Source organism: Trichosurus vulpecula, chromosome 2, assembly GCF_011100635.1.
Source record: "Trichosurus vulpecula isolate mTriVul1 chromosome 2, mTriVul1.pri, whole genome shotgun sequence".
Classification (NCBI taxonomy): Eukaryota; Metazoa; Chordata; class Mammalia; order Diprotodontia; family Phalangeridae; genus Trichosurus; species Trichosurus vulpecula.
In genome coordinates, this window is record NC_050574.1 from 224154547 (window position 1) to 224170598 (window position 16052).

Below are 16052 nucleotides of genomic sequence, written 5' to 3' on the forward strand. Positions count from 1 at the left end.
CACTTATAAATCCTCCATCCGGGGATCAGGAACCCTGTCAAATACTTCTTTGAATGTCTCCAAGTACTTCTCTCTAGCACAGTGCCTTGCATTGGAGGTTCAGCAAAGTTGAATGACTTATCCAGGGTCATAGGAAGGGCAAATGACACATCCAGAAGTTAGTCGAGGTCTTTGGACTCCAAGTCTAGTGTCCTACATCAAATTGCCTTTTCCTGAGAATTCTGTTCAAAGTAAGACCTTGATTAACTGGAAACATGAATAAAAATCCTCTTGGGGCATACCAGAAGAAAGTGTTCACCCCCGGGATGATAATGGATAGAATCTTGTCGCTCAACACCTTTCTAAAAAAAATTTTGAGGTATATCCTAGGATCTGCACAGATTCCATTTAATCTCCTATACTTTCAACACTTACATCTACCACAGTGAAACTGTTTGTTTAATCAGAAAGTCAAATCAATCAGAACTCCTCATTCTTCTAAGCATTCCATTTAATCAAGTCAACCAGTATTTACGGAGTGCCTACTGAACAAGGCACTGTGCTTGGCTAAGCAAAGAAGAATATGGCAGGGTCTCTGACGCAAGATTTAACATTTAGGATCATAGATCAAAGGAGCATAGATTGAAAGCTAGAAGGGACCTCTCGTCATCTAGTCCAATCCTCTCAATTCACAGATGAAAAAACTGAGACCCAGAAAGACTTAGTGACTCCAATCAATACAATGATCCTAGACAATTCCAAAAGATGCATGATGAGAAATTCCATCTACCATGAAAGAGAGAACTGATGAACTCTGAGTGCAAATTGAAGCTACTTTTTTTACTTTTAAAATTTTTTCAGCTTTTTTTTTGCAACATGACTAATGTGGAAATAGGTTTTGCATGACTTCACATGCATAATTGATATCATATTGTTTGCCTTCTCAATGGGCAGGGGAGGGACACGAGGGAGGAAGAGAATTTGGGACTCAAATTTTAAAAAAATGAATGCTAAAAATAAATAAACAATACATAAATAACTTTTTTAATTTAAGGAAGAAAATTGGATCCATAGAGGTTGTATGACTTGTCCAGGGTCACACATACATTAAATAAGAAAGCTGGGCTTCAAACCCAATGTTTCAGACAGCATATCAAGTGCTCTTTGCCTACCCAAATTTAGTTGGGAAGATGATGTATGTGAAAAGCTAAAAGTGAAATAATAAAGCAAGGCCAAACAATTCTAGACAATAAAAGAGTTCTGACAAAGCAATATATGTTTAGCTGAATAGTGCATGGCAAACATAAATTTCTGTGATGGTTTTAGGTTCTGTTTTACCAATGGAAATCTTTAGCCTTTTGCAAAGAGTCCTTGGTACAGACTGGCCTATGACCTCCATCTCATTTATCTTATTAGACATACATAATAATGTGCTGCTGACTTTGGGATGGGTTCAGTAGGCTTCTGTGTGTCTTGTAGTCTATATTGTGAATATATATGTGTATATATATATATATGTATATATATATGTGTGTGTGTGTGTGTATATATATATATATATATATATATTCACAAGCATTCTGCAACTCCCAGATGACTGTGTCCAGGACTGTAGAAAGTAAAATTTAGAAAGTTATGCCAGGCATGGCCTTTAGAGTAGATAAATGTGGACAACTTCAAACTGACCTTTACAAGTAGAGTTGTTTCATTATTTGTATTCACATCCCCAGTGCTTAGCAAAGTGCCAGTCACATAATATACGTTTAATAAATGCTTGTTGATTGATTAATTTTAGATCATCATTAAGACACATTTCTTGAGTTTCTGCTATACATAGATGAGCTATGAGTTCATGAGCCTCAGGCCCTGCCTCCAAGAGAAACAAGATATTTTTAAAGAGAGAGGACATATACACAGACAGATAAATGGCAATATGGGAAGTCATAGCTATTTGACCTTGGACAAACCACTTAAACTCTTTGATCCTCAGTTTCCTTATCTGTAAAATAGGGGAAATGATACTGGCCTTTCCTTGGCCACTTCACAGGAATTGTTGTTTGTGAAAATTTAACACACCACATAAATGTCAGCTACTGTCCTATGAAGACTTGACTACAAGCTGTATTGTGTAGCAATGGTAGCTAGAATTAGCATGAAGAGATGCTAATTCTAATGTTCAATAGTCAGAAAAGCAATTTATGTATTTCCTGTGCTGGGCATTTATCCCAGTTGGGATAAAGAAAAATCTAAATTGATTTTGACTTGTCTAAAAATCTATAGAAAAAGACCTTGCTTGATTTGGAAATTAATTAAAATCATATATTTATTCTGGAAATTGTACCATGGCTATTCAAATTAGTGCAGCTGCGTGGGTCCTGGAGCTGAAAGAGATATAAAATCCAAATTTATTTTGAATCTATAAGAATTCACACCATGGAAACCCACAAATATTCTTAAAAATTAAACCTTCAACCTATAATTTTGCATTACCTCTTCAAATCCATTAAGTTCACTTTCTTTTGTGGCATTATCCGTGTGATTCTGGTGTGGGATAGCCGCATTGAAACTTTCTCGGCTAGTGGGGATTTTGTGAACTGGTAAAATGTGTGTGGTCCCTAGCTCTCTGAGATACTCAGCTGTCTTGCTGTGGGGTTGAAAGAAGGGCCTCAGCCACTGAGCATCAATGCCAAATCAGCAGAGTTGTCCTCCAGCAGTTCAAAGTTCCAGTACACGCATCCTTTATAAGTCCCGCCCCAGCCTCATCTACACCCCAAAGTGAAAAAAAAAAAGGATTGTAAGAGTCCCTCATGTGACTTGTGATTTGTTTAACATTTTGCTTAATACGTTGTTCAATGTCTTGTTGACCCCTAGAGGGCAGCTGTAGTGTCCTGAATGCTGAAAGAGCTGGGAATGAAGGACATGGTTGAGCCACAGAATTCTAGTGCTGGGAAGGTTCCCTGGAGATCCTTGAGTTCAGGGATTCTTAACCTGGGCATCTTGACCTGGTTTTCTCATTGTATAACTTTTTTTAAAAAATTATTTATTTTATTTTTAATTTATGGAATAAAACAAGCATTTCCATGAAGTAGTATTCTAAAAAATGATTACACATGAAACTGCAAATCTATTATGTACAATTTGCTATTGCTTTTAAATATGTAATTGTTATTATGTAAATTTCTTTTTTCTTACCTTTTTTCCTTCCCTCCCCAGTCCGCAGAGATGATTACCATTAGACACAAATATGTGTACATGCGTGATGTGTGTTTGTGTGAGTATGTAAAATAATTCTGTACATCCCTCTAGTTACCAGTTCTTTCTCTGGATGCAGATAGTGTCTTCCTTCATACAGCCTTTGTAGTTCATTTGATTTTTAAAAATATATTTCGATAACTATATTTTTGTATAATTGGTTTCCTTTGTAATCCTATGTATTTTATGCTTTTAAAAACATTATTCTGAGAGCCAAAGGTTTTGCTAGGCTGCCAAAGAGATCCAAAACATGAAAAAGGTTAAGCACCCCTGATTCAGTCCAATCGTCTTATTTTACAAATGAGACATAAAAGACCTAGAGCGACAGAACCGGAACCCAGGAATTAGGCAATGATCTTTTCACAGTCTCTTTGTCAATAAATATCACTTCACTCCAGCTAGCCCATATCCACTTACAAAAATCCAGATGACACCTCAATTAGATCGGTTCTGGACTAAGTTGCCTATCATGTGGGGCTGGGGCGGGGCAGGGATTCCAGAAAATTGGGCACGAATCAGGGGATTCTTTTCTTGGCTGGAATCAGGACCTCTACAGAGAGACATTATAGTTGTTCCTTCCACATTGTGACTTTCCCAATATATCCTGAGTTGGCATAAGAAATTAAATGGTTCCATCAGTGTTTTCTGCCTGAGGTTAGAAAATGCCTTGTCAGCAGATTACCCTTTAGGTGTTATTGCTTCTGAACAATGCCCCCAGGCAACCCAGAACCCCATGAATGCCACACTGAAAGTGTCGAAGTCACCTACATGGCAACTAACACAACATTTCTCATTCGGGGGGTAATATGGACATTTAAGGCACACTACACATGCTACTCAATGATTTTTTAAAATGTACGTTCAGTATTATTCTCCTCGAATTTATTTCATTTTAAAAAATTTTCCTATTTATTTTGTATTTTTTATTTCTTTTTCATACAGTAATTTTACTTAACATTGACCTATATGCATATACATATACACATGCCAAATGTTTAAGCCAAATTTTACAATGAGGTGCTGGAAACACCCCAAAAGAAAAAATTCAGACTTCTCTGATACAAAGGATGGACCAAATAATTTTATGCGGATTTTCCAGATCAAGGGGATACTCCCCATCTGCCCTGGCCCCACAATGTGGAAGGGATAAGTGTATTGTTGATGTGGATTGTCAGTGTGAGCCAAGTACTGGGAGTATTCACAAGGGCCCCACCTGGATTTTTGGTGGGACTTTTTTGTTCTTGAGATTTAGGATGACATTGAATGGAGAGACCCAGCTCTCCACTTCTGGGTATTCACTGATATTTAATGACTGTTTACTATCTGCTTGTTCTGTGCTGAGGAAACCACCTGTTTGACTCCTGAGCTAACCTGGGAGTGTGTTCAAAAGCCCAAACAGAAAAACTTGCTTTCTTTCCTTCTTGTTGCCATGATGTTTAAGAACTCTCTGCCTTTCTCCTCAAACCAGGCCTACCCAGGGGTGCATGGCCTCCTAGGCAAGTCCATTATCCCTCATTTTTCCATTGAGGCTTTTTGTGTAGGCATCTATGTAGTGCAGTGGATAGAACTCTGGGCCTAGAAGCAGGGGTGGGGAACCTGCAGCCTTGAGGCCACATGTGGCCTTTTGGTCCTCAAGTGCGGCCCTTTGACTGAGTCCATGTTTTACAGAACAAATCCTCGAGGCTACAGGTTCCCCACCTCCAGTACAGTCAGAAAAACCTGAATTCAATATCTGGTCAGAGATACTAGTTATATAAACCTGACAAGGTCACTTTGCAACATTTGTCTGTCTGATTTTCCTCAACTATAAAAGACATATATTTTATGATAGCACCTACCTCCCTGGATTGTTGTGAGAGTCAAATGAGATCATATTTCTAAAGCACTGCATATAGTACCTGGCATATAGTAAGAGCTTAATAAATGTTTGTTTCCTTCCTTCCTTGTATGAACCCCTAATTCTGTCTCAAGAGCCAACCAAAAAGGCAATTTCCTTATCACACAGCAAGTAGACAGGAAACAGTTGCCGAATACATGTGTGTGCTCTGGAGTGGGGTACCAGGATCCTCCATTCCACATCCATAGGCATAAACTTCCAAAAACAGACTCCTCAAACATCTATGTGGGTCCTCTCTGCATGTTCCCTGGCCTGAGCTCTCGTTGGCCAATTCCCCATTACATTAGAACTGCTTTACCCGCCTAGGGCTTCCCAAGACTAAGAAGCAATCTGAGTTAAGGGTATGGAGTGATTATACATTCTCCCCATTCCATCTTAGTTTCAGACTCCTTCTTGAACGTTCTGGGTTTTAGAGACAGCTATGAGTCCCTCATATTTATTACCAGTGAAACCCTGATCTGTCAAATTTCCACTTCACTATATAGTGCCAGCTGCCTTTAGGAATAAGCATTGCCGTTTTTCCTGTGTTGTTACACCACTCTCATTTTCCTTTTGTGAATACTTCTAGAAACGCATAACATGGTGCCCTTTGAAGAGGCACTCGTGAAATAGTCATTCCATTAAAAGAAGAAAAAGGTAGTGTGTATGAAAGTTGCAAAGTTTCCCACATGACTGGGGGAAAGTCATGAGAAAAACAGAACTCAATGTATAGAGAGGAAAGTATCTTGGAGATTATTCCTGATTTTATTAAAATATGGATGGGTCAGGAATCTGCATGGGGTGAAGCTTATCCTTCTGACTGTTTCTGTCTCAACTTTCAAATTAAAGGGCAAAGTTCGTAGCATGTAATTTCTTCCTCTAGAAATATTGAGAATAAAGTAGGAAAAATATTGCCTGTCTCTGTGTGTTTGCAATTCACAATTGTTTGGAAGCAGAGAAATAAGTTCAATAGCTCAGAGGATGTATAGAACTGAAAAGGATCTTGGAGACATTTTGTTCAGCCTTGTTATTTTAGAGATGAAGAAACTGAGGCCATGAAGAGGAGACTGGCCCAAATACACACAGAGAGGGAGCAGCAGAGCTGCCACTTGCAAACTCATTTTCTTTGGACTGATCAACTTGTCTTCCTCCTAAATTCTTAACCCTGCCACTCCATTCTCCATGACCAATGCAGTGTCCCAGATCCTGCCCTCCACACTCTTGGTAAAACTCAGATCCTAGCTGAAATGAGACATGAAATGAGACATGAAACGAGCAAGAGCCTTACCTCTGCATCACAGAATGTTGAAGCTAAGAGACTTCAGAGGCCGTCTTGTCTAGGCTAAAAATGCTCAGTTCCTTCCACCAATCCCCATATGGTATGATCTTGTCAGTTGAGAACAAACTCCAAACCTAAAAAAGAGTTTTTAGGAAGAATTTAATTGTTATCTGGCAGAGGAGAGAGCTGGAAAAAAGGTATGGCTCCCAAGTCTCTGTGAGTATTGCATCATATAGAGTTCAAACAAGGGTGTAAGAAGAGCAGCCATTTCCAAAAAGGAAATCAGTTTCCAAAAAAGGATGGTTTGCAGAGGTTGGTTGTTGTGTACACCAGCAGATAAGTATAGATATTCAATAAAACTTGGTGGAAGCCAAAACACAAGTGTTAAAGGAAGATCCCAGGCCCAAAAAGAGGAACTGTAAGACGAAACAGAGTCCAATCACAGATTACAAAGCATTTATTTTCTGAGAAAAATCTCGCAGGGAAGAGAAGATCCTGCAAGGGAGCAAAGAGGGAGGGATAGTTCTCAGCTGCTCAAAGGGGAGTGGGAAAAGGATGAGATAATATAGTTTCTAGAGGCTTTTAGGCAAGGAGGGGGTTTTCTGGGGAGGGAGACGTCTGTAGACACAATAAGCCAGGATATTTAGAAAGTCCAGAGCAAGGTCTTGAGTCTATAGCTGCTGCTCCAAGGTTGCTTTTGAGCTGGTTAGTTAGTTTCTGGCAGCTACAGGCATCTGCAAATTTGGTTAGAGTTCACTCACAAAGGATCACTGGGATGTCAGGCAGCTCTGAGCCTCAGAAATATGAATTGGCTGGTTGTTGTGTAACTCCATGTTCTGCTCCCCAGTGAAGAAGGGAAGTTCTAATGTGTCATCTAGTCATTACAGAGCTCACGTTTGAACAAGCTATTGGGCAAACCAAAGACCTGAGAGGGCAGACCCAAAATAAGTGATTTGGGTGGATCTAAGACCTGGGTGAACCCAAAACAAGACCTGAGTGGGGTTCAAGGATTCCTTGAAGTGATCTGGGGTCAGCATAACCGACACTTTGCATCCTGAGTTAAACAATATCTAGTCACATAAAGCTAAACTCAAACAATATTAATAAAGAATAAATTACAAAGTATTTTCCCCACAATCTCCTTTCAAATCAAATATTTGTAAAGCTCTTAGCACAATTCCTGACACCTAGTAGGTACTCAATAAGTGTTTGTTACCTTCCCTGCCCTCTTTCCTTTATCATCTTGGTTGCCTCTGGATATTTTTCCTATTGTCAATGCCCCTAAAATGGGAAGATATGGTCAAACTAGGAGATATACCTTTCCTAGGTATAGGAAAACTTTCCTAGTTCTGGACATTATACTTCTCAGGGTAGATTAAGATCTTATTAGCTTTTTTGGTTGATTTAAAGGAGTTTCCAGGTAATTCTTGTTTGGGGTTTTGTTTTGTTTTTTGGAGGGGGAAGGCAGGGCAATTGGGGTTAAGTGACTTGCCCAAGGTCACACAGCTAGTAAGTGTGTCTAGTGTCTGAGACCAGATTTGAACTCGGGTCCTCCTGACTCCAGGGCTGGTGCTCTATCACTGCACCACCTAGCTGCCTCCCAGGTAACTCTTGTTAAAAAGCAAATACCTCACTTAGGTTAGTAAATTAGTAAACAGACAGCTAGAAGCTCAGTGGGTAGAGCTCTGGCTCTGGAGGTAAAAGGACATGAGTTGAAATGTGACTTCAGACACTTACTAGCTGTGTGACCCTGGACAAGTCACTTAACCCCGATGACCTCCAAACCCCCCCCCCCCAAAAAAAATCAGTAAACAAGCATTTATTAAGCATTAACTATGGGCAAGGCACAGTGTTAGCACTGGTAATATAAAGAAAAGCAAAAAGAGCTTTTCTCTCAAAAAACTCCCATTTTAATGGTGCCTGGGGAGGGTGAGAAGAAAGCATGTAAATGATAAGGTATCTAGATATAAACAGGTGGGAGGGGAACTAAGAAGTAGAGGTGAGGAGGGAGAGCTTTCCAGCTTGAGGAACATGCAGGGCAAAAAAAAAAAAGATAAGAAAGGGAGTGTCAAATTTGAGTAAAGATGGGCAGGCCGATGCAGCTGATCACAGACATACATAAAGATAAAATACAATGTAAAGAGATTAGAAAGTCAGCATGGGACCAGGATATAGAAAGTGTTAAATGCCAAACAGAGGAGTTTATTTTTTTTCCAATATATTTTATTCATTTCATTAAATATTTCCCAATTACATGTTTAAAAAAATTTAACATTCATTTTTTTAAGATTTTTGACTTCCAGATTTTCTTTCTCCCTCTATCGTCCCCCCTCTTCTTTAGAAGGCAAGCAATATATCCATTATACATGTGAAGTCACACAAAACATTTCCATAACAACCATATTGCAAAAGAAAAGAGAAAGAAAGTTTAAAAAGTATGCTTTAATCTGCACTCAGAGTTCATCAGTGTTCTCTCTAGAGGCAGATAGCATTTTTTATCATGGGTCCTTTAGAAGTGTCTTGGATCATAGTCTTTCACATCCTTAGAATATTGCTGTTACTGCATAACATGTTCATAACATCCTTGATATTCGACCTGGGTGGATTAATACATTAGATAAGTTAATTAAGAGTTAACCAAATAGCCTAGGATTACTTTGTTGGAATAATGGAGCCCCGGGGACAGAGAAATTTTGATGGAAGAGGCTGCTTAATGTCGATATAATAGGTCAAATCAGGGCCACGTAGAGTGAGGTGGTGTGGGAGTAGGGAGGCAGCGTTCAGGGCACTGAACATCTGGATCAAACGTAAAGAATGGGAAGAGGGTTACAGAAAATGGAGCACCCATTTGCCCATTCCATGCTTTTTGTGCCTAGAGTAATGTTGGGCTATAAGTTGTCCTGACTCAGGATGCTTACAGGCAATTAGTGTAATTGGGTTAAAGGTTATCCCTTCTTCATGCTTTTTCTGAAAGGACATGTGGGCTCCAGCATTCTCTGACAACACCATCTAATAGCCTTTATTTCCTTCTGGGCACCTTGAATTTGCTTGGATGGACCTTGATGTTATCCACGAATGTTCCCTGGGCTTTGTTGAACATATGGCAGTCCGTGTGTCTGTCATGTTATTCTGCCCTGGCTAGACAGGGCAAGGACAGCTAGCTAAGTTTTAATAGCCAGGTCTATCCTCACCTGGATCTTTCTGGAGATAATGTGTACAATAAGAACAGAATGAAAAATTTAGATTTTATAAATTGATGCTCTTCATAAAAGGAAGGAAAATTTTTTCATGATGGTGGTGGAAGCATAATGCAATAAAGGGCTCTGAGTGAAAATAAAACAGAGAGATCTGGGAGCAAGCTGACTCACTGTTTACAGAAGAGGGAAGAGAAACTTTATGACCTCCTGTGAAACATCCTGGTTTTTAGATGGAAGCCTGTTTGCAGGGCCAAGGATCTGTTTGTTAGTTTTAATGGCTTAGGAAGCAAGGAGTGGGGAGTTACTGTTCTTTTAAAAAGTAATGTTTTGAGACCATCGGATCACAAATCTTTAAAGCTCTGATTTATATTCAGCCTGGGGAAATTCAATGAAAGTATTTGTTTCAGTTTTGCTGAAGCAGGAATTCTACAGGTAGCACCAAGAGTGTCAAAAGAAACGCAAATAAAAGCTGTTAGGGACACTTATAAAGAGATACGAGTGCAAAGGGAGGTGGGCCAGGTGTAGTCAGGGATAACAGTGGCTGGTCAGCGTCTACTGTTGGTAGATTGGTTCCCATTTGATGTCAAGAGATTCCCCCATCATAATGGGTAACCCTACAAAGGATTTAGAGAAGACAAGGATGGATTGCAATCTGCAGTGTTGGAGCAAGTATCCACATCCATGAAATTACAGATCCTCTGAGAGGAGGTAAGTGTCATGTTTGAGGCTTCAGTAAGGCTTTAACTTTCCCCAAAGGAAAATAAAGGAAAAACTGTCTGCTCTGAAAAGGCAGTCGAAATGTTTGTAAATCCCCTGCCCTGCTAAACCAGGCTGGAAAAGAGGACTTGTCCCTTCCCACCCCCTCTTACTCTTTTCCTTCCTCCTACCCCTCCCTGCACAAAACCACAGCTCCTCCCATTGAAATGAATTCCCCACATTCTTAGCTTGGCACTGGAGAGTGGGCCACTTTCAAGCCCTCAGTTACAATTGTAATCACCTCCTCCCAGCTATTAACATTCATTCCCTAGTCTTAGGTAAACTTCCTTTGTGTTGGGAGGAAAACTGAGGACTGCGGGGCAGATTCTAATACCATTTAGCCCAGTCACATTGGATAAATAAAAGCTTTGCCATATTTTGAAGCTATTTTAAATTGACTTAATGGACCAAATATAAAACAGATTCATTTTGGGAGGCTAAGGATGTGATGGGTTGAGAGGAGCAAACTGTAGTATATTGCTTTTAAAAATGTAATATATGGTTCTTCCTACGCAGCTAAAAAAAACCAAACAAAACCCAACTTTCCACAAAAACCACGTTGTAATAGCCATAATGTAATTAAGTGTGAAATTAGAACATTCTAGGCAATATAAATATCACAGCCCCCGGGAGTAAGTAGACTACTTAAAGGATTGATGGTGGAGAGGGAGGAAGATGACATGATAAATTTTGTTTTTTAAACTAATTAGAAGCTATTTAAAAATAACATTTATTAAATCAATACAGACATTTAAATAACATGTAGAAAATTGTATTTTTCACCTAAGCTGAGACACCTTAGAAATCATCTAGTCCAGAGATTCTTGACATTTTTTTGTGTGTTCTGAATATTTTTGGTCTGGGGACTTTTAGTCTGGGGAAGCCCAAGAATCCCTTCTCAGAATGTTTTTAGATGCACAAAATAAAATACATAGGATTGCAAAGGAAACTAAAAATTAGTGAAAATTATAATATATTTTTCCCCATCCAAGTTCCCATACCCTTTGAAATCTATCCACAAATCCTTGGTGATTCATGGACTCCAGGTAAAGAAATCCAGATGCTAGGGAACCGGGGGGTTCTTAATCTGAGATATGTGAACTTTAATATATATATATATATATATATATATACATGTATATAGAAAATATATATATATACACATATGTACATATATTTAACTGTATTTCAAAATAATTGGTTTCTTTTGTAACCCTATATATTTTATTTTGTGCCTTTAGAAACACTTTTCTGAGAAGGGGTCCATGTGATGCTAAGCAGATTCATAATTCAGAGAAAAGTTAAGCCCTCTAACCCAATCCCTTTATTTCACCTAGTCTAATTCCCCTCGCAGGAAACTGAGGCACAGAGAGGTTAATTGATTTTCCCAAGATCACACAGGGAGTAGGGAACAAAGCTAACAGAATCCAATGCTCTTTCCTTCTGACCTTGGAGTAGACATTTCAAGTATTATTATTCCTGGTTGGAAGATGAAGAACCTGAGACTTCAAAAAATCTTATTCAAAGCCACAAAGTTAGTTAGGTGGCAGAGGCAGGATTCAAATCCAGGTTTGGGCTACTTCTCCTTACCCTTTGAATTTTTTTATGTTGAAAAATAGCTTCATAATACTGCTAGTTTATTGGTATTTTTCTTTTATATTTTTACAATTTTACTTATTTATATTCTTTTTTATAGCTAGGAGACTTCAAAAGGGGGAAATTTCCCTTCCGCCTTTATAGCCCAAATCTTTCTTTTCAGTAACAAGTAACAAATTACCTACCAACCAGAAACTGGCCCTAAAATCCTAAAACCTGCAGAGGGCAGTAGAGACAGTCTGAGATCTCCGTTGGACTTTTCAAATAGGACTCATAGGATCCTGCCCCAGCCCTTTCTGTTAAAGGGGGATTGGTACAGAGATTGGAAGTGGTAGTTTTCTTGAAAATAGATGGAAATCCTCTGAAGCAAGAAATCACCCCCTTTTAAATGTGCCAGCTGAGATTGTCTTAGACTGTTTCTTCCTTTTCTCATTAATTTGGGAGCACAGAGATTGCCAGGGGTTCTTTGCAGTTGCAATGCAGCTTCTATTTTCACTCAGGTCCCTTATAGGATATAAATTCTTTTAAATGCTTTTTGACTTCTGTTTTCTTTCCTGTGCATTCTTTAGTGGTTATCATTAAGGGAGACTCAGAAGGGCATTTTGGAGCAATGAACCATCTCTAAACGGAAATCGCCAGATAGAGTGTTGATGCTAACAGCCTGCTTAACATTTAAAAGAAGTGTGAACACTTTATTTACATTTAAATTAAAATGGAAACTTATTTATGTGTTATGTTTCTGAAAGGTGTGGGGTGCTTCTGCTGGGGCCTATTGTTTATTCATTCTGTAAATCCTTTGAAATGTGTTAAAATGCTTCCCCCTCATTATAAAAAAAAAAAAACCCTGCCACCCCTGGATTAGGACTTTGATGTCACCAATCCTGCTTCAAAGGGTTCTTTCAGTGCTATTAATCACAGTTTAGCCTCTGAAGACACAGCCAGAGAAAACATTTGGACATCTTGTGCTAGACTTGCTAAAACTTTGAAATCTTCAGTGTCTCGCACATGCAAAATTCACAGCGGTGCCTTTCAGTGACAACTTTATTTTAAAACTATTGTCTTGAACAGCCTTTCTTTTTCAGAACAATTGCATGATGTGACATCCCTTAGCATAAGGATCAGATTGAGTTTACAAACAAAAAGGTCCAAAAGATATACTTCAGGTCATTCAGTACAGAGGGCAGTGATTTCCTAAGAGGCCTGTAAATCTTGTGAGAGGGGTTTCCTTACAATCTGGAGAGGTAAAAGCCACAAGGATTAGGCAAATCTGGGAGTTAAAAGTTCAAAGGGGAGATTGTCTTATCATTTTTCTCATCTTTAGTTAGCTTTAGGGCCAAGGATACCCTTCTGAGGACAGCCCAGAATTGAAGGGATTTCATGGTATTAACTTCCTTCCTACTCTTTTTTGGGGGCTGAGGGTTTTGGTACAAATTTGAAGAGGTCACAGAAAATTAATCGCACTTGCTGTAGGATGGCTGTCCTTTATAAGGACTATGAAATGTTATGCTGTCTCTTTTCAATGTCCCTGTCCTGATAGCATCCTGAGAATCACAGAGCTGTGACAGTTTTTCAGGTTCATCCCTCATTGCCGCAACTACATTCTGGTTCCTCTCCATTTTTGTGCATTTTTGTCTCTTGTAATGGTCAAGCAATGCTGATGAATCTCTATCTAGGTCCTCATTTTTTTCCAGTAATGGAGTGTGATGGAAAGACCAAAATGAGGTCATTCAACTCACTTTCTTTGTCTTTCTCAATAGGTAACTTGGCCCAGGCAAGAGCAAGAGTGACAGCAGCATCTAGGTCTTTACCTCCTCAACTCAGTGCTGGGAGAGTCAAGGTTAGTAACAATCACTCCCCCAGCCTGCCAACCCAAACAGCCAAAGATGAAGGGAGCTTTAGATGCATCAGGTTTATTGAATCCATCTCCAGGCCAAATGTAGTACATGTTTCTACAAAGAATAAAGGATTGCAATATAGGGAGCCTGGTGAAGAGGTGTGAAGACATTCAAAGAATGTCAGGGAAGTAGTTGTGAAATGTGAGTTGTCTGTCACAGTGCCCTAGCAGTCCTACTGTCTGGAAGGAAGGATCACTTCCAGATAAACAAAAATGCTCCTTCATAAGTATTTAGTGCCAATCTGTGAGAAGATCAAAGTATTTCCCCTTGGGTTAAGAAGGTGATGTTCCCAACCAAAAGAGACATTTATAAAAGATAGTCAACAATAGACACTTTTCTGGGGATGGAAGCCAAGCTTTATTGAAAATACTCCTGCTCAAGCTAAGGGCTTCTTATTCAAAACATTATTTCAGTAACAACACAGCATCAGCATGTCGATAAAATGGGGATGACTTGCAATGAATTTTAGCTTAAGAAGGAAATAAATAGAAAGACCTTAATTAGGATATTGGAAAATATAGATTTAATGATTTTAATGATGGCAAGTTTCTTCTCTCAGGCTCAAAAACCTATCTCTCTAACATAAATGTTCTCCCTATGCTGTATGGTTTTGAACTGTTTGGCTTCCAATGATATCTAAAGAATCAGAGTGACCTGTAAGTCAATGGAGAAGTGATGGCAGACAAGAAGAATGAGTCATATTTCCAATAATGAGCTTTGGTGAAGAAGAAATATGAAGGAAAACGTATAACTTGAAAAAGGAGTGGACCGGAAGATAAGAGCAAAATGAAAATTCAGTAGTACTCCTTACCTTGGCTAAACAAAAGAAAGAAAGAAAGAAAGAAAGAAAGAAAGAAAGAAAGAAAGAAAGAAAGAAAGAAAGAAAGAAATCCTTCTCTTCTCATCTGTCCCCTCCATTACGCCCCAGGTGACACAGGATAAAGTTGCCCAGAAATACATTGAAAATCATTGATAAAAAATGTATTTTCATATGCTAAGTCATTAACTGGTCACAAGTAGAACAGAAAGATTTTTTAAATGGGGTATAGACAACTTAATGAAACAGTGTGGTAGAGAGGGGCAGCCTCAGAGTCAGGAAGACCTGGGATCAAGTCCTACCTTTGATGTATACCTAGGGTAAACTATTTAACTTTTGTGTCTCAGGCTGCTGATTAGAGGCAGTGGATAGGAGATCCCATACTAGGAGGTCCCCCACACTGATGATATCACATATCTGGACTCTTCACAACAACCCCGCCCCCCAAAAAGATAAATCCTCATGAATAAAGTAAAAATCCTTGAGGAAAGACCTTATCAAGCAAGTAATGAATGTTTTGGCTTTTGAGGCTACAAAATGTGTATCATTTATTTGGACTAGAAAATCCCAATGAGAATGATAGAGAAGTCTAAATCCTTTTGGGGTTCTTTTGTGTGTCTACTTTCCTCCTTGGGCAAGTTTATTTATTTATTTGTTTGTTTTGTTTATTTGTTTGTATATTTCGGAGACAATGGGTTTAAGTGACTTGCCTAGGGTCATACCTAAGCTAGTAAGTATCTGAGGTGAGATTTGAACTCAGGTCTTCCTGACCCCAGGTCTAGTGCTCTATCTGCTGTGCCACCACACTGCCCCAAGGGCAAGTTCGTGTTTCAGTAAAGAAACTTTTAAATAATGCTATGCTTTCAGGCCCTATGACTATAGGAGTTGGCCCAAAATGCATATGAGAGGCATCTGTAGTCACAAAACGGCTCACCAGCTTTTTCATAGAATTTAGAATTAGGAACGATGATGATAGAATTTATTTAGTACAACTTCCTTGTGTTACAGGTGAGAAAACCAAGGCCCAGAAGGTTAAGTGATTTCCTTAAGGTCATCTAGGTAGTAAATGACAGAGTCAAGGTTCCCTGGTCTTTTCACTCTATATCTAATGTTCTTTCAACTAACATTTCCTTTTTCTTCTTTCCTGAAACTAAAGAAGTGGATTCCACATATGGTGTTAACAGACCAAGCAAGGAGGCTTGTTTACTTGCCAGGGCTCTGTCTGTAACATAGCTTCTAAAGGCACAGTCTGACCAGTTTTCAGGCTAATAAGTCTGGCCTGTAAGTGTATCTGACATACTTTGTTTCCTGGGCAAAAATCGTGTTTGTTCAGCTCCAAACCAAGTGGGGCTTTAAACTAAATTGAATGATAGAATAGAAAAATTGGAAGGGATCTTAGAAGTCA

The 16052-nt window shown here is 39.0% G+C and overlaps 1 protein-coding gene across 1 annotated transcript in view; it reads left to right on the forward strand.

The window, feature by feature from the left end:
* The window catches only part of MYO3B (myosin IIIB), a 636303-nt gene that overhangs the window by 325125 nt on the left and 295126 nt on the right, over positions 1 to 16052 (forward strand). The window contains exon 23 of the mRNA XM_036744020.1: positions 13693 to 13772. Coding sequence (XP_036599915.1) covers positions 13693 to 13772 — 80 coding nt within the window. The remainder of the gene's footprint in view (positions 1 to 13692; positions 13773 to 16052) is intronic.